The sequence below is a fragment of the Oncorhynchus gorbuscha genome, linkage group LG05 (genome assembly GCF_021184085.1).
Source record: "Oncorhynchus gorbuscha isolate QuinsamMale2020 ecotype Even-year linkage group LG05, OgorEven_v1.0, whole genome shotgun sequence".
Lineage (NCBI taxonomy): Eukaryota > Metazoa > Chordata > Actinopteri > Salmoniformes > Salmonidae > Oncorhynchus > Oncorhynchus gorbuscha.
The window spans coordinates 8196853-8221745 of record NC_060177.1 but is presented as its reverse complement, the minus strand read 5'-3'; the positions used below and the strand labels follow the sequence as shown (position 1 = coordinate 8221745).

Sequence of the window (24893 nt, the reverse complement as noted above, 5' to 3'; positions counted from 1 at the left end):
GTAGCCACCTTGTCATTATGGAGGCACGAAGCAGTATTATGGTAGTTAGTTGAAGAGAGTAGAAGAAGCAGCTGACTAACTATAAATATATTTAACAACTGTGGCAATTCTACTTTCTATATGTCAGTTCAACAGTACTATATAGAGCCATGACCACATGGAACTCTATTCCACATCAAGTAACTCATGCAAGCAGTAAAATTGAATTTAAAAATACACATTATGGAACATCGGGGACTGTGAAGCAACACAAACATAGGCACAGACACATGCATACACACACACGATAACATGCGCACTATACACACACGATAACATAGATTTTGTGTTGTAGATATGTGGTAGTAGAGTAGTGGCCTGAGGACACACACTTAATGTGTTGTGAAATCTGTTGTTAATGTATTGTAATGTTTTTTAAATGGTTTAACTGCCTTAATTTAGCTTGACTCCAGGTAGAGTAGATGCTTCCTTGGCAGCAGCTAATGGGGATCCATAATAAACTACAACATACAAATGTTAGCTAGCTAGTTAAATGTGAGGTGGAAAAATTAACTTACTATCAGTTAGCTAGTTAGTTACTTCTCCTTTTCTATTTACTAGCTACCGTAACATTACCTCATGCTGTTTCCAGTTATGTTCACATTTAGTGAACAGAAGGAGAGAGGAAGGAGACAGAGAGGATGACTCACAGTGATGATGTAGCAGGAGTGACTCACAGTGATGATGTAGCAGGAGAGAGGAAGGAGACAGAGAGGATGACTCACAGTGATGATGTAGCAGGAGTGACTCACAGTGATGATGTAGCAGGAGAGAGGACAGGAAGGAGACAGAGAGGATGACTCACAGTGATGATGTAGCAGGAGAGAGGACAGGAAGGAGACAGAGAGGATGACTCACAGTGATGATGTAGCAGGAGTCACTCACAGTGATGGTGTAGCAGGAGAGAGGACAGGAAGGAGACAGAGAGGATGACTCACAGTGATGGTGTAGCAGGAGAGAGGACAGGAAGGAGACAGAGACGGTGACTCACAGAGATGATGTAGCAGGAGAGAGGAAGGAGACAGAGACGGTGACTCACAGCGATGATGTAGCAGGAGAGAGGAAGGAGACAGAGAGGATGACTCACAGTGATGATGTAGCAGGAGAGAGGAAGGAGACAGAGACGGTGACTCACAGTGATGATGTAGCAGGAAAAAGGAAGGAGACAGAGACAGAGACGGTGACTCACAGTGATGATGTAGCAGGAGAGAGGAAGGAGACAGAGAGGATGACTCACAGTGATGATGTAGCAGGAGAGAGGAAGGAGACAGAGAGGATGACTCACAGTGATGATGTAGCAGGAGAGAGGAAGGAGACAGAGACGGTGACTCACAGTGATGATGTAGCAGGAAAGAGGAAGGAGACAGAGACGGTGACTCACAGTGATGATGTAGCAGGAAAGAGGAAGGAGACAGAGACGGTGACTCACAGTGATGATGTAGCAGGAAAGAGGAAGGAGACAGAGACGGTGACTCACAGTGATGATGTAGCAGGAAAGAGGAAGGAGACAGAGACGGTGACTCACAGTGATGATGTAGCAGGAGAGAGGAAGGAGACAGAGAGGATGACTCACAGTGATGATGTAGCAGGAGAGAGGAAGGAGACAGAGACGGTGACTCACAGAGATGATGTAGCAGGAAAGAGGAAGGAGACAGAGACGGTGACTCACAGTGATGATGTAGCAGGAAAGAGGAAGGAGACAGAGACGGTGACTCACAGTGATGATGTAGCAGGAAAGAGGAAGGAGACAGAGACGGTGACTCACAGTGATGATGTAGCAGGAGAGAGGAAGGAGACAGAGAGGATGACTCACAGAGATGATGTAGCAGGAGTGACTCACAGATGATGTAGCAGGAGAGAGGAAGGAGACAGAGACGGTGACTCACAGTGATGATGTAGCAGGAGAGAGGAAGGAGACAGAGAGGATGACTCACAGAGATGATGTAGCAGGAGAGAGGAAGGAGACAGAGACGGTGACTCACAGTGATGATGTAGCAGGAAAGAGGAAGGAGACAGAGACAGAGACGGTGACTCACAGTGATGATGTAGCAGGAGAGAGGAAGGAGACAGAGAGGATGACTCACAGTGATGATGTAGCAGGAGAGAGGAAGGAGACAGAGAGGATGACTCACAGTGATGATGTAGCAGGAGAGAGGAAGGAGACAGAGAGGATGACTCACAGTGATGATGTAGCAGGAGAGAGGAAGGAGACAGAGACGGTGACTCACAGTGATGATGTAGCAGGAAAGAGGAAGGAGACAGAGACGGTGACTCACAGTGATGATGTAGCAGGAGAGAGGAAGGAGACAGAGACGGTGACTCACAGTGATGATGTAGCAGGAGAGAGGAAGGAGACAGAGACGGTGACTCACAGTGATGATGTAGCAGGAAAGAGGAAGGAGACAGAGACAGAGACGGTGACTCACAGTGATGATGTAGCAGGAGAGAGGAAGGAGACAGAGAGGATGACTCACAGTGATGATGTAGCAGGAGAGAGGAAGGAGACAGAGACGGTGACTCACAGTGATGATGTAGCAGGAGAGAGGAAGGAGACAGAGACGGTGACTCACAGTGATGATGTAGCAGGAAAGAGGAAGGAGACAGAGACGGTGACTCACAGTGATGATGTAGCAGGAAAGAGGAAGGAGACAGAGATGGTGACTCACAGTGATGATGTAGCAGGAAGAGGAAGGAGACAGAGACGGTGACTCACAGTGATGATGTAGCAGGAAAGAGGAAGGAGACAGAGACTCACAGTGATGATGTAGCAGGAGAGAGGAAGGAGACAGAGAGGATGACTCACAGAGATGATGTAGCAGGAGAGAGGAAGGAGACAGAGACGGTGACTCACATTGATGATGTAGCAGGAGAGAGGAAGGAGACAGAGAGGATGACTCACAGTGATGATGTAGCAGGAAAGAGGAAGGAGACAGAGACGGTGACTCACAGTGATGATGTAGCAGGAGAGAGGAAGGAGACAGAGACGGTGACTCACAGTGATGATGTAGCAGGAAAGAGGAAGGAGACAGAGACAGAGACGGTGACTCACAGTGATGATGTAGCAGGAGAGAGGAAGGAGACAGAGAGGATGACTCACAGTGATGATGTAGCAGGAGAGAGGAAGGAGACAGAGACGGTGACTCACAGTGATGATGTAGCAGGAGAGAGGAAGGAGACAGAGACGGTGACTCACAGAGATGATGTAGCAGGAGAGAGGAAGGAGACAGAGAGGATGACTCACAGTGATGATGTAGCAGGAGAGAGGAAGGAGACAGAGACGGTGACTCACAGTGATGATGTAGCAGGAAAGAGGAAGGAGACAGAGACAGAGACGGTGACTCACAGTGATGATGTAGCAGGAGAGAGGAAGGAGACAGAGACGGTGACTCACAGTGATGATGTAGCAGGAGAGAGGAAGGAGACAGAGAGGATGACTCACAGTGATGATGTAGCAGGAAAGAGGAAGGAGACAGAGACGGTGACTCACAGTGATGATGTAGCAGGAGAGAGGAAGGAGACAGAGAGGATGACTCACAGTGATGATGTAGCAGGAGAGAGGAAGGAGACAGAGACGGTGACTCACAGAGATGATGTAGCAGGAAAGACAGAGACGGTGACTCACAGTGATGATGTAGCAGGAGAGAGGAAGGAGACAGAGAGGATGACTCACAGATGATGTAGCAGGAGAGAGGAAAGGAGACAGAGACGGTGACTCACAGTGATGATGTAGCAGGAAGAGGAAGGAGACAGAGACAGTATGACTCACAGTGATGATGTAGCAGGAGAGAGGAAGGAGACAGAGAGGATGACTCACAGTGATGATGTAGCAGGAGAGAGGGAGGAAGGAAGGAGACAGAGAGATGATCGGTGACTCACAGAGATGTAGCAGGAGAGAGGAAGGAGACAGAGACGGTGACTCACAGCGATGATGTAGCAGGAGAGAGGAAGGAGACAGAGAGGATGACTCACAGTGATGATGTAGCAGGAGAGAGGAAGGAGACAGAGACGGTGACTCACAGTGATGATGTAGCAGGAAAGAGGAAGGAGACAGAGACGGTGACTCACAGAGATGATGTAGCAGGAGAGAGGAAGGAGACAGAGACGGTGACTCACAGTGATGATGTAGCAGGAGAGAGGAAGGAGACAGAGAGGATGACTCACAGTGATGATGTAGCAGGAGAGAGGAAGGAGACAGAGACGGTGACTCACAGTGATGATGTAGCAGGAGAGAGGAAGGAGACAGAGAGGATGACTCACAGTGATGATGTAGCAGGAGAGAGGAAGGAGACAGAGACGGTGACTCACAGAGATGATGTAGCAGGAGAGAGGAAGGAGACAGAGACGGTGACTCACAGCGATGATGTAGCAGGAGAGAGGAAGGAGACAGAGACGGTGACTCACAGCGATGATGTAGCAGGAGAGAGGAAGGAGACAGAGAGGATGACTCACAGTGATGATGTAAGCAGGAGAGAGGAAGGAGACAGAGACGGTGACTCACAGCGATGGCATAGCGGGTGATGCCATCCTTCTCGCTGTCCTCGATGGCCTGTTGAAGGTCAGGGCTGTCATGTGACTCCCCGTCAGTGATCACGATCATCACCTTCTTGGCGCCTCGTCGGGCTCCTCGTTTGAATGCTTCTGAGCTGTGGCATGTGATTTATTCAACTCATATTTGAAAGGTTCAAAGTTTACAGCCAAAAAGTGGGATTTGAGTAATAACCCAGAATAAGGTAACAAATACAGTATTTTATCGTCTTTTATTACTATTACCTAGTGTCATTTACAATAATTTACTGTACGTCATTATAGTTGTACTTGTTGTGAGATACAATAGACAGGCAGCTTCCAATACTATACTGATTGAATATTAGGGATATTGCTGATGTGGTTTCATATCAGTTAGGGAGTTTTACCGAGCGACGTTGATGCCGAGTGCCGTGTTGGTTTCCTCTCCACCTCTCTGATGGATGTTGCTTGCTCTCTTCACCACCTCCTCCACCGACTTGTAGTCATTCAGATGGAACTCGTGCACCACCTTCTCCCCATACTGCACCACTCCAACCTGAACCATATCACGCACATACATTATAACAGGTCTGGAGGGACAAATCACGTCTGCTTTTTCATTCTACTAATCATCAACATGGACTCAGACAACATCATCCTTTGACACTCCAGACCTCGAGTTGAATCATGAATCAAAACTGGGGCATAACAGGCAATTCAACCAGGTTAGCCAGAGCGACACATTTCCCACAACTCACCTGTATCTGGCCTGGTCCAATGTAGAACTTCTGTAGAATGTTGATAAGAAAGGCTTGCACCTCCGTCCAGGGGTAGATGGAGTTGGAACCATCCAGAACGATCACTATATCCATGTAGGTCTCACACCCTAGCAGAGGAAGACACACAATAATGTCTGAACTGCACCATCAATGCAACCTTTATGGTTGAGCAATGGCAAACAGTCTAATGCATTATAATCAATAATGACTTGTACTTATGGAAGAAGATCCATAAAACATTGCCAAACAGGAAAGGGGCGGGCTCTGTATTTACTCTGGAAGGCTGGAGCTATGGTTTTGGAGAATTTGAAGCTGGCGTTGACTCGAGAACATATCCCAGTGCTGTAGTATGAGCTGCCACACTCATAGGACCACAGGGGTCCACAGACCTAGACAACAACACACAAGAAAGCACATTCAGCACAGCATGAATGAGACATGTACCGTGGGCCTACAGTGGATGAAAAGGTCATCAGAAAAACCAAATGTGGTTCTTCACCACAGGAGGTTGGTGACACCTTAATTGGGGAGGATGGGCTCGTGGTAATGGCTGGAGTGGAACAGGTGGAATGGTATCACATACATCACATCCATGGTTTAATGCCATTCCATTTGTGCCGTTCCAGCCATTACTATGAGCCGTCCCCCTCTCAGCAGCCTCCGCTGTTCTTCACAAACCCCTGAAACTCACCACCAAGTTAGTCTCTGTGGAAACCACACATAATCACACTATACTTTTGATAGACTGGGTGTTCATCACTAACCACAAAGCTGTTGTCTTTGGGGTTGGTTGTCAGCGTCATCCCCAGCCTCATCTTGTCTTTTCGCTCGGCGACATTAGTCAGAGAAATCCTTCCTTGAGGAACAAGAAAAGACAGAGTCAAAGAAATAACTATGTTTATTCTAACACTGATGTTTCTACAGATTTTGAAGACTTTTTGCGTATATTTTTCACTTCTGCTGTGTACCTGCGGACAAGTCGCTTCACAGGCTTTTGCAAACCCAATGACTACACATGGCAGTTAAGAAGATGATACCAAATCTCCCAACGAAAGGACGGAACACCTGTGCTTTGAGGCAGTGTGCAGAGCATGTTACTACAGTGGGCTAAATCAGGGTCACACACAGCGTTTCTTGGTAGTCTTAAACAAATCTAGTCTGAAACAAAAGTAGACACTTCACACATGGTTATTGGCTTAAAAGAAGACACCTGTACCGTGTCAGATATAGAGTTGAAATGTCGTTGCATCCCAATATGACACTTTATATACATCACAGAAGACTGAAATATAATAAAACAGCAGATTTTCAGCAGGTTTTTAAAAATAATGTTTATTTAATTATGACAAATATGAACAACATTCCACCCGTGAGGCCATTAGAAAGGCGACTTGATCATTTGACTGCAGGAAAGGAGCTTCTGGGAACTAGGTTTGTTACACTTGTCAAGCCAGGAGCAGCAGTGTCTACACCATACAATATCTGCCAGCTAGTTCACACATCTCGCTGTGTCTCTCTGTACAACACAGTGCAGATAGGTCTCATCTAAGGAAACATGTGGACGTGTGGCGTGATGCCTAGGAGGATGTGGACGTGTGGCGTGATGCCTAGGAGGATGTGGCGTGATGCCTAGGAGGATGTGGACGTGTGGCGTGATGCCTAGGAGGATGTGGCGTGATGCCTAGGAGGATGTGGCGTGATGCCTAGGAGGATGTGGACGTGTGGCGTGATGCCTAGGAGGATGTGGACGTGTGGCGTGATGCCTAGGAGGATGTGGACGTGTGGCGTGATGCCTAGGAGGATGTGGCGTGTGGCGTGATGCCTAGAGGATGTGGACGTGTGGCGTGATGCCTAGGAGGATGTGGACGTGTGGCGTGATGCCTAGGAGGATGTGGACGTGTGGCGTGATGCCTAGGAGGATGTGGACGTGTGGCCTAGGAGGGTGTGGACGTGTGGCGTGATGCCTAGGAGGATGTGGACGTGTGGCGTGATGCCTAGGAGGATGTGGACGTGTGGCGTGATGCCTAGGAGGATGTGGACGTGTGGCGTGATGCCTAGGAGGATGTGGACGTGTGGCGTGATGCCTAGGAGGATGTGGACGTGTGGCGTGATGCCTAGGAGGATGTGGACGCGTGGCGTGATGCCTAGGAGGATGTGGCGTGATGCCTAGGAGGATGTGGACGTGTGGCGTGATGCCTAGGAGGGTGTGGACGTGTGGCGTGATGCCTAGGAGGGTGTGGCCGTGTGGCGTGATGCCTAGGAGGATGTGGACGTGTGGCGTGATGCCTAGGAGGATGTGGACGTGTAGCGTGATGCCTTTGGAGGATGTGGACGTGTGGCGTGATGCCTAGGAGGATGTGGACGTGTGGCGTGATGCCTAGGAGGATGTGGATGTGTGGCGTGATGCCTAGGAGGGTGTGGACGTGTGGCGTGAGGTGGAGGATGTTCCGTGTGGCGTGATGCCTAGGAGGATGTGGACGTGTGGCGTGAGGCCTAGGAGGATGTGGACCGTGAGGCACAGGAGGATGTGGACCCGTGGCGTGATGCCTAGGAGGGTGTGGACGTGTAGGCCTAGGAGGATGTGGACGTGTGGCGTGATGCCTAGGAGGATGTGGACGTGTGGCGTGATGCCTACGTGTGGCGTGAGGCCTAGGAGGATGTGGACGTGTGGCGTGATGCCTAGGAGGATGTGGATGTGGAAATGTACATAAACTGTTAACGGCGGAACAGCATGGTTCCCAGATTCCACTCTCACACAACCTATGAACACACGTATAAGGTGTATATGCACACACACTCTAATGGCTACAACACACACACACACACACACACACACACACACACACACACACACACACACACACACACACACACACACACACACACACACACACACACACACACACACATGCCGCACACAACACACACACACACACACAGTTCACACAGTCTAATGGCTACAACACACACACACACTCTAATGGCTACAACACACACACACACACACACACACACACACACACACACACACACACACACACACACACACACACACACACACACACACACACACACACACACACACACACACACACACACACACACACACACACACACACACACACACACACACACACACACACACACACTCTAATGCCTACAGCACACACACACATCAGTCTCATGAGGCACAGTAGGCACATGTCAAGTCTGTGAGAGTTGATAGTTCTGTACCTAGGTTGAGTTTGGAGCAGCTGCCATTGGACCGTTTCCCCAATGGGCATTTGTACACATCCCCTGTCTGGTGGTGACCATTGGTTTCATATGGAGCTCCCACCAATAACCTGTGAAACAGAAAACAAGACCGTTGAAATTCCCACAAAATGAATTGCATATTATAATTGTTTTGTATTAATAGTATTTGTTGTGACATTGTAAAAACATAGTGATAACATTGAAGGCACTTCTCCTCATGACGTTTCATCTGATAAGAAATAATGGTGTGAAAGAGATGACATTCAAACTCTGCTACGCCGATCTATCTGACTGGAATGTCTTTGCTAACTCAACAAACACACACCCAGTGAGTATCAGAGCAGGTATTTGAAACATTCGTGAACTTCCTTGTTTGTGACTGGCTGTGTTACTGTGGGATCATGTTGACTTCTCCCCTGACGCCAGACTGACACGCACATAAACACACTGGCCTATAAACACTGTATCCACTCCACATTGGCCCTGGGAAGATTATCTCTCTCTGTCTCTGTCTGTCTCTGTCTCTGTCTCTGTCTCTCTCTCTCTCTCTCTCTCTCTCTCTCTCTCTCTCTCTCTCTCTCTCTCTCTCTCACACACACACACACACACACACACACACACACACACACACACACACACACACACACACAGAGAAAAAAAAGAGATAGAGATCGCAAAAGGTAGATAGAGATCGCAAAAGGTAGATAGAGAAAGAAAGAAAGGAGAGCGGGAAATTGTGATGTCGGCGAGCATGCTGACTGAATCAATGACGAGGCATTTCACCATGAAACAATACAGAACGGGTCACCATGAGTTCTCCTTGGCTGAAACACAAGCAGGCTCAGAGTCCTTTGGTCATGACGTAGAGCTCAGGGGGAGACAGTTTGTCACTCCACTTTGGGGCTGAAACACAAGCAGGCTCAGAGTCCTTTGGTCGTTTTCTTTTTTAATTTTACCTTTATTTAACCAGGCAAGTCAGTTAAGAACACATTCTTATTTTCAATGACGGCCTGGGAACAGTGGGTTAACCGCCTGTTCAGGGGCAGAACGACAGATTTGTACATTGTCAGCTCGGGGGTGTGAACTCGCAACCTTCCGGTTACTAGTCCAACGCTCTAACCACTAGGCTACGCTACCGCCCCCAGTCATGATGTAGAGCTCAGGGGGAGACAGTTTGTCACTCCACTTTGGGGTTGTACATCAGTGTCAGGTCACGATGCTCTTGTAAATGTCCTAGATGTCAGTGAAGGCTCTCGATAACTTAATGTGGTGGAGCATTTAAAACACTCTGTGTTTACATCAGGCTGGACAGATAAAAGCCTCCCGAAGTATCTGAGATAGAAGGGCTCTTTGTATTCTTGGGTAGGAACAAGATACTTTTCCCAAGACGTTTATGTGACAGGATGAAAACACAAAATGCAGAGGGGTTTTCTTGATATTCTCTTGACCTTTCACCTTGTAACACAATGTCTTGGTACATGAAGTTCTTCCAGGTGATGACAAACTTCACCTGATACTTCTCACACATAAACACAGATCTCCTCAAAGTTTAGCATATGATATCTTTAGATCAGACACCAACACATGATTACCATCCTGCAATATATTGTTATATTGTTTTACAAGAGCTTATGTTAATAACCTAAGCTGTCAACACAAGAAACATATGTAGCCTAAGACAAATCAAATCAAAATCAAATCAAATTGTACTTGCTACATGCGCCGAATACAACTGTTGGTTGCAGACCCTACAGTGAAATGCTTATTTACAAGCCCTTAACCAACAATGCAGTTTTAAGAAAATACCTAAAAAAAGTAACAAATAAAAGTAACAAATAATTAAAGAGCAGCAGTAAAATTAAACTAGCAAGGTTATAAACAGGGGGTACCGGTACAGAGTCAATGTGTGGGGGCACCGGTTAGTGGAGGTAATTGAGGTAATATGTACATGTTGGTAGAGTTATTAAAGTGACTATGCATAGATAATAACAGAGAGTAGCAGCAGCGAATGGGGGGAGGGGGCAATGCAAATAGTCTGGGTAGCCATTTGATTAGATGTTCAGAGGGTAGAAGCTGTTTAGAAGCCTCTTGGACCTAGACTTGGCGCTCCGGTACCACTTGCCGTGCGGTACCAGAGAGAACAATCTATGACTAGGGTGGCTGTAGTCTTTGACCATTTTTAGGGCCTTCCTCTGACGTACTGGGCTGTACACACTACCCTCTGTAGTGCCTTGCAGTCGGAGGCAGAGCAGTTGCCATACCAGGCAGTGATGTACTGGGCTGTACACACTACCCTCTGTAGTGCCTTGCAGTCGGAGGTAGAGCAGTTGCCATACCAGGCAGTGATGTACTGGGCTGTACACACTACCCTCTGTAGTGCCATGCTGTCAGAGGCAGAGCTGTTGCCATACCAGGCAGTGATGTACTGGGCTGTACACACTACCCTCTGTAGTGCCTTGCAGTCGGAGGCAGAGCTGTTGCCATACCAGGCAGTGATGTACTGGGCTGTACACACTACCCTCTGTAGTGCCTTGCAGTCGGAGGCAGAGCCGTTGCCATACCAGGCAGTGATGAAACCCGTCAGGATGCTCTCGATGGTGCAATTGTAGAAACTTTTGAGGATCTGAGGACCCATGTCAAATCTTTTCAGACTCCTGACGGGGAATAGGTGTTGAACAGGGAGGACAGGAAGGAACTGAGCACGCACCCTTGAGGGGCCCCCGTGTTGAGGATCAGCATGGCAGATGTGTTGTTACCTACCCTTACCACCTGGGCTACTCAGTATAGTGGCATGCACAGGAGCAATTCACTCACCAGGTCAGTGTTGTCCCCTGTCCTGTCGTGTTTTTGCCTTTCATCAGATGCAAAGGGAAGGGACCACATTTACATTTAACATTGACATGTTAGTTATTTAGCAGGCGCTCTTATCCAATAAGGGTTAAGTGCCTTGCTCAAGGGCACAGCTTTGGTAGATTTGACCCGCTAGGCTACTTGCCAACACTTGACACCCCTTAATAGCAAAACCAGACCTCCATCAATTTACTGCCTGTAGTTATGGGTCAACCACACGAACCTCTGTAGTTTTAAAACATGTCTCCATCACATTGTTCCTATGAGGTAACATTTTAGTGGTGTGGTATACATAGGTATGGTATAATGGTTACCTAAACAAAACATGACACTTGACATGAACATCCTTGGTCATCTAAAACTACTATGATAGGTTTCTTGAGATTATGACATCATACAATATTCAAGTAGTAAACTGGTGTTATGTTCCCCAGTTTCTGTTATGGGTTTGTATGTGTTTGAATGTGTGTATTTCAGGAAATGGCTTCCTGAAGTCCAAAGCAGCTGATTGGTCGGCCCCATTTCAGATTGGTACTCTGACCCCGCCCTGTCGCCAGGAGATACAGCTGTCTGCCATTACCAACTCCTTCTGCAGCTTGAAAAGCCAGTGTTCCTTTGTCGGGAAGCAGGAGCTTCTTGGATGTCCTGTGTTGGATGTTGTGCAGAGACAGTTTAGTGGGAAGTATTTTGTAGCCGCTACTTCTGAGGTATGTGTGTGCCAACAGGACTGTGTTTTTGATTATTGAACTTGTTCACTCTAAGTTTGTATTGTTCTGTTTAATTTGTTCCCGGGGGGGAGGCACCTTGGCAGTGCTTAGGCAAGAGGCCTGCGGTCATACATATACTGTGTTAAGAAAATACATTCCCAGTAAACTGTAATATTCTCTGTCTCTGTCATCCTCTCGCACCTACAATCACATACCTAGTTGAGTGTAGCAGGGTATTGCGTTCCCTCCAAGAGGTGTGCGTAACACTGATATAAGTGCAGGTCATGTCAACTGAAACAGAAGTATGTCACTGAATGTTTGGATAAGGTACCTTACTAACACTGACTTTTCTGATAGCTACTTTATTGTGGAAAAATGCATACTGAACAAAAAATATAAACGCAACTTGTAAAATGTTGGTCCCGTGTTTCATGAGCTGAAAATAATTATCCCAGAAATGTTCATTACGTGCAAAGTTTATTTCTCTCATTTTGTGTGCAAATTTGTTTACATCCCTTTTAGTGAGTGTTTTTCATTTACCAAGATGTGGCATATGAAGTTAAACAGCACGATCATTACATAAGTGCAACTTGTGCTGGGGACTATAAATGGCCACTCTAAAATGTGCAGTTTTGTCACACAACTCAATGCCACAGATGTTTCAAGATTTGAGGGAGCATGCAATTGGAATGTTGACTGCAGGAATGTCCACCAGAGCTGTTACAAGTGAATTGAATGTTAATTTCTCTACTATAAGCCACCTCCAGCGTCATTTTAGAGAATTTGTCAGTATGTCCAACCGGCCTCACAAACGCAGACCACGTGTAACCATGCCAGCCCAGGACTTCCACATCCTGCTTCTTCACCTGTGGGATCATCTGTGACTGGACAGCTGATGAAAATGAGTATATCTGTAATAAAGCCATTTTATTTATTGTGGGGGAATAACTTGTTTTGATTGGCTGGGCCTGGCTCCCCAATGGGTGGGCCTATACCCTCCCTGCCCTACCCATGGCGCCACTCCTACCCAGTCCTATGAAATCCATAGATTAGTGACTAATGAATTTATTTTAATTGACTAATTTCCGTATATGAACTGTAACTCAGTCAAATTGTTGCATGTTGCATTTATATTTTTGTTCAGTATACTTACTCTGACTGAGGTATGTGGTTGTCCCATCTAGCTAAGATGCTCTAGATAAGTCATTTAACAGACGCTCTTAATGTAGAATGTAGGAAAATGTTTGTAGGAAATGTTGAGAAATGTGACTCAAATCTGAAAGATTGCTCAGCTTCCTTCAAAAACTATCACATTTCCCAAGTGTATTTATTTGTATTGAAAAGAGAGAGAGATATAAATATACAAATATGTGCAACAATTCAGATCCTGGCCAAGGAGTGAAGCTGTTAACTGGGCTGCACATGCAGTGTATGGCAGCCAGGCTGAGACACAAACTAGTGTTGAGGGGACTGCGTCTGGGATCAACTGTCCAAGTCTCACAGACTCTGGAAATGATTTTCACCTCGAGCTCCAGCAGTGCTCATATTTTCATAGCTATTAATATCATGATTATTGCTGAGATTACTGCTGTCCTCTGGCACGGTGTGATACTGTAGACTGGGAAAGTTCAGGCTGGGACACAGCTACTTTCAGAGAAATGGGACCCATTGTTTCCCTTTGACTTCAAGGTCTCCTTTAACTCCCAGTCAGTTTCATGAAGAGCTGTTAAAACAATCATGGCTGAACATCCATTAAGGTCAGCCCTGTAGCATCATTGAGGATAAGGTAATGCTGCTATAAACAAAATAACCTGACCCTAAATGGACACCAGGAGGTACTCTCTCACAGTTACTGAGGAAAGCAGGATTTGCGGTTTGTGGAAGCGACATACCAGAGCCGAAGACATTAATGCGCTAATATCTTTCAGGTTTAGAGGAGGAAGGAGAGACGTTTATGCTACGAAACCGTACCTCTGCCCTTAACACGAGACTGCAACTTCAATGACATTGCTCTCTCATCACATTCCATGTGTGTATGTAGACAGGATCTGAATGGCTTTGGTCCAATTTGCCAATCCCAAAAGTATTCAGCAACTTGCACTCTATGTTTCATAAGAGCTCTGTCAAGTCATTACATAACCGAATAACTCGGTAAAATTAGCATCTTTCAACCAACATGTCCAGACCAACTTTAAGCAAAGAGGACAAAAGATACATAGGTTTCCCAGAACCAGATTAAGCATAGTCCTGGACCTAACAGCTTGCTCAACGTAGAATATTGCAGAAGGTCCACAGCGTTCACACAATGCAGGTGTCAAAAACCATACAGTATACTCGTGTATGTCAAGTCTTCAGTCTTGTCCTTCAGCTTCAACAGTGTCAGGTTCAACTTTCAATGAAAGCTGAAGGTTCAGATAACAGGCAATAGTATTTTAACTGAACCGCTGAGGATTGGCTGTGGATTGGTTGAGGAACAGCTGAGGATTGGCTGTGGATTGGTTGAGGAACGGCTGAGGATTGGCTGTGGATTGGTTGAGGAACGGCTGAGGAAAAGCTGAAGAACTTCTTAGCCTCCCTGCGTCTCCAAGTGTTGCGTGACCCTGTGGACAGCTGGAGCGACCCTGTGGACAGCTGGAGCGACCCTGTGGACAGCTGGAGTGACCCTGTGGACAGCTGGAGCGACCCTGTGGACAGCTGGAGTGACCCTGTGAACAGCTGGAGCGACCCTGTGGACAGCTGGAGTGACCCTGTGAACAGCTGGAGCGACCCTGTGTCATGGCAGGGAAACAAACAGAAAGAAGTGAGAGTGGGAGGTATGGAGGTATAGAGGAGAAACTGGTGCGTGTGCCCATTTATCCCTGCAGCGCTCTCACATGGGGCTCGTCTTCAAACAGTCCTGGACGGACACGTGGGACAAACAAGCATTCTTGAAATGGCGACCTTTCCCAAAGTTAACAGTGTATTTGAACTAGATACTGAATTATGGAGAGTCATTATAAGCTTTCAGCTACATTGTTTTCCAAATCATGTGATTTGCCACATGATGGTTTCCCCTCAGGGACTTTCAATTTGGGGGAGCATTCAAAGGAATTTAAATTGTAACAATTACTGACATTGCCCATAAGCCTCTGTGCCAAATACCATAGCTCTTGTCGACTTTTTCCAGTCTTACAAAGAGCTGTCTGATTTTCTTAAAAGCTCGGCTTGGTATTTGGATAGGAACAACATCACAGTTTCACTCAGCTTGAAAATGACCATAAACGAGCCTTTTTACGACCCAGAAAGTTCAGAGATTGCCTTCCTGAGGACTAACAGTAGAAAATAGCACTACCTGATCTCTACAGTATGTGCCAGTAGACTGGCTTGAGCAAGAACTCATCTTGGGACAATGCAATAAAGTGTCTATGGAACAATGGGTTTTCTGTGAAGTTTCTGTGGAAAGAAAGCAGGACTTCTTACAGTATCATGGGAATCTTCATAGCGCATCTGCTGACTTCAGTCTTTTTTCAGTCTATAGTTTCCTGAGAAAGTGATATAACATGGAGGATATTTTGCCATATCGACTCTTTCTCACCAAGTCCTTGCAGTTGCTTATCATCAACAGATAGTTTGTTGATAGTGTGACCATCTGTGGAGTATCTATATGGGACTATCCACATAAAGTGGTACCTTCTCTTTCCACAAGTATTTTAACTTTACAGTGAACAGACACTAAAGTGTTGAGGCATCCTTCAAACGTCAATTGACAGGTGCTGTCCTTGTTTGCCAAACAGACAGACAGACAGACACACAGACAGACATAGACAGCCAGCCTGCCTGCCAGCCAGCCAGCCAGCCAGCCAGCCAGCCAGCCAGCCAGCCAGCCAGCCAGCCAGCCAGCCAGACACATAAACAGACACACAGACAATGTACACAGTGACACCTATAAGAACAGTGAAAGTCTCACGTCTTAGGTCACCCACGGTGCCACAGCGTTCCACAAAAGTGTCATGACATTGGTGAACACACGCGGTTCTCCAACGGGTAGCCGTCTGCTACATCAAAGACACATGTCAACATTGAAAAAACTCAACTTCAGTACCCCTTTTCAAACCGTCACTACCCGCTGAATTCCTGGCATCACAGACTCATTCATCACTCCTTGAAAAAAGGCCAAGACTGCGACCCGTGACATTTGCACAATGCGAGCTGTGTTAACCAGGGGTCTGCTTCCCACATCACAGGCATGCTGCTGCGTTCAGGTTTCAGCTGATTGATATCTGGGGCAGTGGTCTGGGTACTGGTGGTCTTGGACTAAACACAGGCCAGCTTACCCACTGCCTAGTGACCAGAGAGTGGATTCCTGAGTGGCACGTATCGCTGATAAGTCTACCCAACCCTATCCATCTAGTGGATGTCTACCCAACACTATCCATCTAGTGGACACCTACCCAACACTATCCATCTAGTGGACACCTACCCAACACTATCCATCTAGTGGACACCTACCCAACACTATCCATCTAGTGGACACCTACCCAACACTATCCATCTAGTGGACGTCTACCCAACACTATCCATCTAGTGGACGTCTACCCAACACTATCCATCTAGTGGACGCCTACCCAACACTATCCATCTAGTGGACGTCTACCCAACACTATCCATCTAGTGGACGTCTACCCAACACTATCCATCTAGTGGACACCTACCCAACACTATCCATCTAGTGGTTGTCTACCCAACATTATCCATCTAGTGGACACCTACCCAACACTATATATCTAGTGGACACCTACCCAACACTATCCATCTAGTGGACATCTACCCAACACTATATATCTAGTGGACATCTACCCAACACTATCCATCTAGTGGATGTCTACCCAACACTATCCATCTAGTGGATGTCTACCCAACACTATCCATCTAGTGGATGTCTACCCAACACTATCCATCTAGTGGACACCTACCCAACACTATCCATCTAGTGGACACCTACCCAACACTATCCATCTAGTGGACATCTACCCAACACTATCCATCTAGTGGATGTCTACCCAACACTATCCATCTAGTGGACATCTACCCAACACTATCCATCTAGTGGACACCTACCCAACACTATCCATCTAGTGGACACCTACCCAACACTATCCATCTAGTGGTTGTCTACCCAACATTATCCATCTAGTGGACATCTACCCAACACTATCCATCTAGTGGACACCTACCCAACACTATCCATCTAGTGGACACCTACCCAACACTATCCATCTAGTGGTTGTCTACCCAACATTATCCATCTAGTGGACATCTACCCAACACTATCCATCTAGTGGTTGTCTACCCAACACTATCCATCTAGTGGACATCTACCCAACACTATCCATCTAGTGGATGTCTACCCAACACTATCCATCTAGTGGACACCTACCCAACACTATCCATCTAGTGGTTGTCTACCCAACATTATCCATCTAGTGGACATCTACCCAACACTATCCATCTAGTGGACACCTACCCAACACTATCCATCTAGTGGACACCTACCTAACACTATCCATCTAGTGGTTGTCTACCCAACATTATCCATCTAGTGGACATCTACCCAACACTATCCATCTAGTGGTTGTCTACCCAACACTATCCATCTAGTGGACATCTACCCAACACTATCCATCTAGTGGATGTCTACCCAACACTATCCATCTAGTGGACACCTACCCAACACTATCCATCTAGTGGACATCTACCCAACACTATCCATCTAGTGGATGTCTACCCAACACTATCCATCTAGTGGACACCTACCCAACACTATCCATCTAGTGGACATCTACCCAACACTATCCATCTAGTGGATGTCTACCCAACACTATCCATCTAGTGGACACCTACCCAACACTATCCATCTAGTGATTGTCTACCCAACACTATCCATCCAGTGGATGTCTACCCAACACTATATATCTAGTGGACATCTACCCAACACTATATATCTAGTGGACGTTACTGAAAGTCAAGAGGGATTGCCAACCACCATGAGGAAGAAGGAGAAGAAGAAGAAAAACAATTGGATACAATGTTACAATCCTTTAAAGAGATGACTGTATTAAATCATCAAGCACTGCATGTTGCAACTGTTGCATTGAGGCCAGTGTCTCACATAAGGTAACAGCTGTGTCTCTAACGGTGTGCAGTTCTGTAGGACAATCATTGTAGACATCCAGTGTTAGCAAGTCATATTTGTGTCTCATGGGCTAGCAAATACAAAGATCAGTGACAGCAAATGTTTCCTCAGGATACATGTGAAATTTTTCAAATCAAATCTAAGCAATGCTGCCAACATTTTATTGATTAACTATGCTGGCAACAGTTATGAGGTTAAATTCTGCTCCGTCACCCTGGCTGACACACTAAGATGACGTGAAGCAGTCTTCAGGGCACTGAAGACTGAACAGATGTAAGAATTCTGTCTTTCGCCTCACGATGAAGCAGAGGGAAGCTCACACACTCCCTTCATATCCTTGGACTCCTTTGCTTCACAAACCACAGCTGACTAGCTAGTGTTGCCAACTTCCCTCCAACCATCACCATTAAAACACTCCCCTGCTATGCTCCTGCAATCAGTAACTGACAGGGTCAGCTGTGGGCCGTCCTGGGAGCTGCTACTGGGCCCTAAGGGCTCAGACGCACCAATAGAGTTTGCTGGCCGAGAGTTCTTAGCACCTCTGAAGGTAATTTGTGAACAGAGTGCCCATAGATTTTACATGTAAAATCCGGTGAAACATCTAGGAGTTTAGATGCCTACAGTGGGTGGTACCTAAAACAGCATGCTGAACGATCGGCAGACGAACGTTAAAGACACATTTGGTGTGATGTGTGCAAGCCTTAAGAGAGTCTCTATAGTAGGGAAGTGGGTCATAGTGGTTAGAGTTTGTTATTACAGTGTTATCCAGCCATTAACATGTTATTACAGTGTTATCCAGCCATTAACATGTTATTACAGTGTTATCCAGCCATTATTAATGTGTTATTACAGTGTTATCCAGCCATTAACATGTTATTACAGTGTTATCCAGCCATTATTAACATGTTATTACAGTGTTATCCAGCCATTATTAATGTGTTATTACAGTGTTATCCAGCCATTAACATGTTATTACAGTGTTATCCAGCCATTAACATGTTATTACAGTGTTATCCAGCCATTAACATGTTATTACAGTGTTATCCAGCCATTATTAATGTGTTATTACAGTGTTATCCAGCCATTAACATGTTATTACAGTGTTATCCAGCCATTAACATGTTATTACAGTGTTATCCAGCCATTAACATGTTATTACAGTGTTATCCAGCCATTATTAATGTTTATTACAGTGTTATCCAGCCATTAACATGTTATTACAGTGTTATCCAGCCATTATTAATGTGTTATTACAGTGTTGTCCAGCCATTATTAACATGTTATTACAGTGTTATCCAGCCATTAACATGTTATTACATTGTTATCCAGCCATTATTAATGTGTTATTACAGTGTTATCCAGCCATTATTAATGTGTTATTACAGTGTTATCCAGCCATTAACACGTTATTACAGTGTTATCCAGCCATTAACATGTTATTACATTGTTATCCAGCCATTATTAATGTGTTATTACAGTGTTATCCAGCCATTATTAATGTGTTATTACAGTGTTATCCAGCCATTATTAATGTGTTATTACAGTGTTATCCAGCCATTAACATGTTATTACATTGTTATCCAGCCATTATTAACATGTTATTACAGTGTTATCCAGCCATTATTAATGTGTTATTACAGTGTTATCCAGCCATTAACATGTTATTACAGTGTTATCCAGCCATTATTAATGTGTTATTACAGTGTTATCCAGACATTATTCATGTGTTATTACAGTGTTATCCAGCCATTATTAATGTGTTATTACAGTGTTATCCAGCCATTATTAATGTGTTATTACAGTGTTATCCAGCCATTAACATGTTATTACAGTGTTATCCAGACATTATTAATGTGTTATTACAGTGTCATCCAGCCATTATTAATGTGTTATTACAGTGTTATCCAGACATTATTAATGTGTTATTGCAGTGTTATCCAGCCATTAACATGTTATTACAGTGTTATCCAGCCATTATTAATGTGTTATTACATTGTTATCCAGCCATTATTAATGTGTTATTACAGTGTTATCCAGCCATTATTAATGTGTTATTACAGTGTTATCCAGCCATAACATGTTATTACAGTGTTATCCAGCCATTATTAATGTGTTATTACAGTGTTATCCAGCCATTATTAATGTGTTATTACAGTGTTATCCAGACATTATTAATGTTTTATCACAGTGTTATCCAGCCATTAACATGTTATTAGAGTGTTTTCCAGCCATTATTAATGTGTTATTACAGTGTTATCCAGCCTTTTATTAATGTGTTATTACAGTGTTATCCAGCAATTATTAACATGTTATTACAGTGTTATCCAGCCTTTACTAATGTACAACTAATGTGTAGTTAAAGATGATGATACAAAAATAAAAAATAAAAATGTCTGTTTTTTAAAATTGTTTTATCTAAACCAGATCTATTGTGTTATATTCTCCTACATTCAATTCACATGTACACAAACTTCAGAGTGTTTTCTTTCAAATGGTACCAAGAATATGCATATCCTTGTTTCTGTGCCTGAGCTACAGGCTGTTAGATTTGGGTATGTCTTCAGGTGGAAATTGGGGGGGAGCTGTAAGAGGTTAATATGGAACAATCGCTGATGTTTTAGCGTAACCCCCTAGCGAAGGATAAACCATGTCTTTTCTAGATAATCCCAACAAAAGTTTCCTCAGTTTAACAAAAAGTCATTTTGAATATAGTTTCACACCATTATACTTGTAAAACGATTTTGGAATATAAAATGCTGTAAACCCTGGAAGGACTTCCATGAATCCCATTCCAAACTGTATTACGTCTGTAGCCATTTTGTTTATAAAGAACACAGCCAAAGTTGCTGTGCCTCATTCCATTATGTCTGTGTTTATCTGTCTCAGCGGACAGTTACCTCAGACGTGTGAGTCCTCTCTTGACATCCATATTCCTCACATGTCAACTTCATCAGACCTTTTTCTATAGGACAAGTAGGCATGGTAGGCTGAGCAGCGTTCCAAGTCATACATACACTGTATTTTCAGTGTTTCTGTGGGTTCTGTGCCTGACAGTGTCCCAAGCATAAGGCTGAGTTAGCATGTCGATCAGGTCGACTAAGAATGTGTACTTTATATTGTGATGCTTGTCTAACATGGTTGGCCTGCCATTTCATTCTCTATCAGAGCATCTGATTAAACCCCTCTGAGTCCAATCCAGTGACACACGCGCTCTACTATACATCGCTTGTCAACTGCAATCGCTCTTCTTCATCTTGTAGCTCATCTTGTAGAAATTTAAATCAATCAAGTGATTGTTTAAAGCAATCAAGTGTTTAAGATATATCACTAAAAATACAGAAATACAGCTGGTGTAAAAAACATGTCTGGGTAGAAACAACTCTTTCCAATAACCCAGTCTAAACAAAACTCTTTCCAATAACCCAGTCTAAACAAAACTCTTTCCAATAACCCAGTCTAAACCAAACTCTTTCCAACAACCCAGTCTAAACCAAAACTATTTCCAACAACCCAGTCTAAGCAAAACGTTTTCCAACAACCCAGTCTAAACAAAACTCTTTCCAATAACCCAGTCTAAACCAAACTCTTTCCAATAACCCAGTCTAAACAAAACTCTTTCCAATAACCCAGTCTAAACAAAACTCTTTCCAAACAAAACTCTTTCCAATAACCAAAACTCTTTCCAATAACCCAGTCTAAACCAAAACTCTTTCCAATAACCCAGTCTAAACAAAACTCTTTCCAATAACCCAGTCTAAACCAAACTCTTTCCAATAACCCAGTCTAAACAAAACTCTTTCCAATAACCCAGTCTAATAGATGTAACGTAACGTTCGGTATAATAATGGAAGATAAGAACATTGAATTTTCTGTTGAATGTTCTACTTATTTTTGGTACATTTTATATTCATAAAAGTAAATGCATAAAAACACAGCCTTTGCATATTGTTTTTCACAAATAATTTATAAATTACTTAGAAACATTGAAATGTATGAGGGGCAAAAATAAATTGATTATTGAATTAGAACTATTAGAAGACCCAAAAAGCTTAATTTATGCCTTATTTGAAGCCAATATTTGATTTTTGATTTTTATATATTTTTTATTTAGCTATGTTGCACATCTTGTGTGTTCTGTTTCCCACTGACTCTGTGTATTTGGACATTGGTAATAAAATTATGACATACAAGAGCACATACCTGGTTTCCCAAGTCTAAATTGAAGGAAAGAATGTGGATAAATGTGTGTGTGTGTGTGTGTGTGTGTGTGTGTGTGTGTGTGTGTGTGTGTGTGTGTGTGTGTGTGTGTGTGTGTGTGTGTGTGTGTGTGTGTGTGTGTGTGTGTGTGTGTGTGTGTGTGTGTGTGTGTGTGTGTGTGTGTGTGTGTGTGTGTGTGTGCGTGTGTGTGTGTGTGTGTGCACACGCAGCTGGTCCTGGGCATCGCTCCAGTGTAGCCCTGGCCAGCAGACGTACAAAGTATGCCAGCAATGAATCCCCATCACCGCTGTGCCAGTTGGCCTAATAACAGTGTTTATAACCAGTCAGGGTCTGCTATGAGGTAATATGATGAATGTGAAAAGTCCGGCTCAGGAGCTAAATTTGTGTTGCAAGGCACAAATCATGACAGTCATATCCACACTACAGGAGAAATGGCTCGCTATCTTTCCTGGCAGTGAAACGGATACATCTCCCTGTCTGGCTCCAGAGTCCCGAGACAGACAGTAACAATGCTGTGTGTGTCAGCACTTGGAGACGTTGAACAGTAAAACTACTTCATCTTTCACCTGACTTTAACCATCGCTCTCTGCAACGTGAGGAGGTTGTTACCTCGGAATAGTTCAAACAATGCACCCAAACAGATTCTCTCAGTAGTCACGTTGGCGATTGTTTGAAATTCAGTCTTTTACATTCTGAGACAGTACTATATGGACCTGGAGATTTAGCAACCCAAGAGTTGTGTTTGTTTATTTAGCTACGTTTGTCTTACCCTTTCACATCACAGTGTAAATAAAAGATGCTAGATGCTTTTATGGTGGAGATCAAGTTTATAAATTGCTTGGCTGGGCTGATGAGACAGTGGATTGTGCTGTCGGATGGAACAGAGTAAATAGGCATTTTAACGTCATAGATTTATCCGGTGTTAACTTGTGGAATAGACATCGGCTGGAATGCGTTTTTAACCAATCAGCATTCAGGATTGACCCACCCGTTGTATAAAATGTAAATAATCGTCTTACCACTTTTGTCCCCCGGCAACGTGCTGCTGCACAGTGTATCCAAACTGGGCCTGCTTGGGGCCCTTGATGATCCTGTGGTTCTTGGTGTGGATGTTGAAACCATCATGGAGCCCTGGAAACAGACACAGCAAGGCAAACACATGCCATTAATAGCATGCTTGGACAGCACGTTATATTTACTGGCTGCGACAGACACTTCCCAAAAAACGCTCTTGTTTTGCCTGTGACCTGAAGTGCAACAGAAAGATTTCATTCTGGTTAGAACATTAACACCAGCCAAGTAACACAAACTCGAAGCGATAGATGGGAGTTTCATCAGAAACAGGACATGTGTGGGTTTGAGACTTTCACCCAGCGGTACCAAGAGCATCACAGCTGTTATTAGCCGCAAGGCAGCCATTTTGATGCTGACTTTGTAGCCACCTTGTGCGAGAAGAATACAGATAGCATGCCAGAGAGGGTGTTTGTCTTGTCTCGATATTCAAATCAAATCAACTTGTATTGGTCACATACACATGTTTGGCAAATGTTATTGCGGGTGTAGTGAAATGCTTGTGTTTCTAGCTCCAACAGTGCAGTAATATCTTATGAGTAATATCTAACAATTTCACAACAATACACACACATCTAAAGTAAAGGAATGGAATTTACCTCATTTACACTCACTGTATGTAGACTTTTTGTTTTCTTTTGTTCTACTGTATTATTGACTGTATGTTTTGTTTATTCCATCTGTAACTCTGTGTTGTTGAATGTGTCGATTGCTATGCTTTATCTTGACCAGGTCGCAGTTGCAAATGAGAACTTGTTCCCAACTAGCCTACCTGGTTAAATAAAGGTGAAAAAAAAAAATATATATATATATATATAAATATTTGGACTTGCAATGTTGGAGCAGCATATACTAAAGTACAGTAGAATAGAATATAATACATTATATACAAATGAGATGAGTAATGCAAAATATGTAAATATGATTAAAGTGACTAGTGTTCCATTATTAAAGTGGCCAGTGATTCCAGGTCTATGTATATAGGCAGCAACCTCTAAGGTGCTATTGAAAACAGGCTACCGCTGATGCGTCTGATCCAAGAAAACTATAGTATTTTCCCTTGTAATATCTCTAGGCCATGACACCTGGACTCCAGTACCTTAAGTATCTCGTACAGAAACAAACATAGCCATGGAGGTCTCGTGATGTCATCTCAGAATGATAATTGTTTCCATTCTCCTCATGCCTGTGAAGAGCCCTGGCCTTACCCCTCTCTCCCTGATCTCCTAGCTCACTGTAAACAGAGCCTTGTCCCAAAAGGCAAGCAGATATTTTACACTGTAGGGGCTGTAGGTA

The 24893-nt window shown here is 44.3% G+C and overlaps 1 protein-coding gene across 1 annotated transcript in view; it reads right to left on the bottom strand.

Annotated features, from left to right (window-relative positions):
* Positions 1-24893, bottom strand: part of LOC124035489 (integrin alpha-11-like) — a 204844-nt gene that overhangs the window by 162610 nt on the left and 17341 nt on the right. The window contains 7 exon segments of the mRNA XM_046348942.1: positions 4538-4682; positions 4953-5101; positions 5304-5431; positions 5599-5713; positions 6089-6180; positions 8559-8668; positions 23546-23657. Coding sequence (XP_046204898.1) covers positions 4538-4682; positions 4953-5101; positions 5304-5431; positions 5599-5713; positions 6089-6180; positions 8559-8668; positions 23546-23657 — 851 coding nt within the window.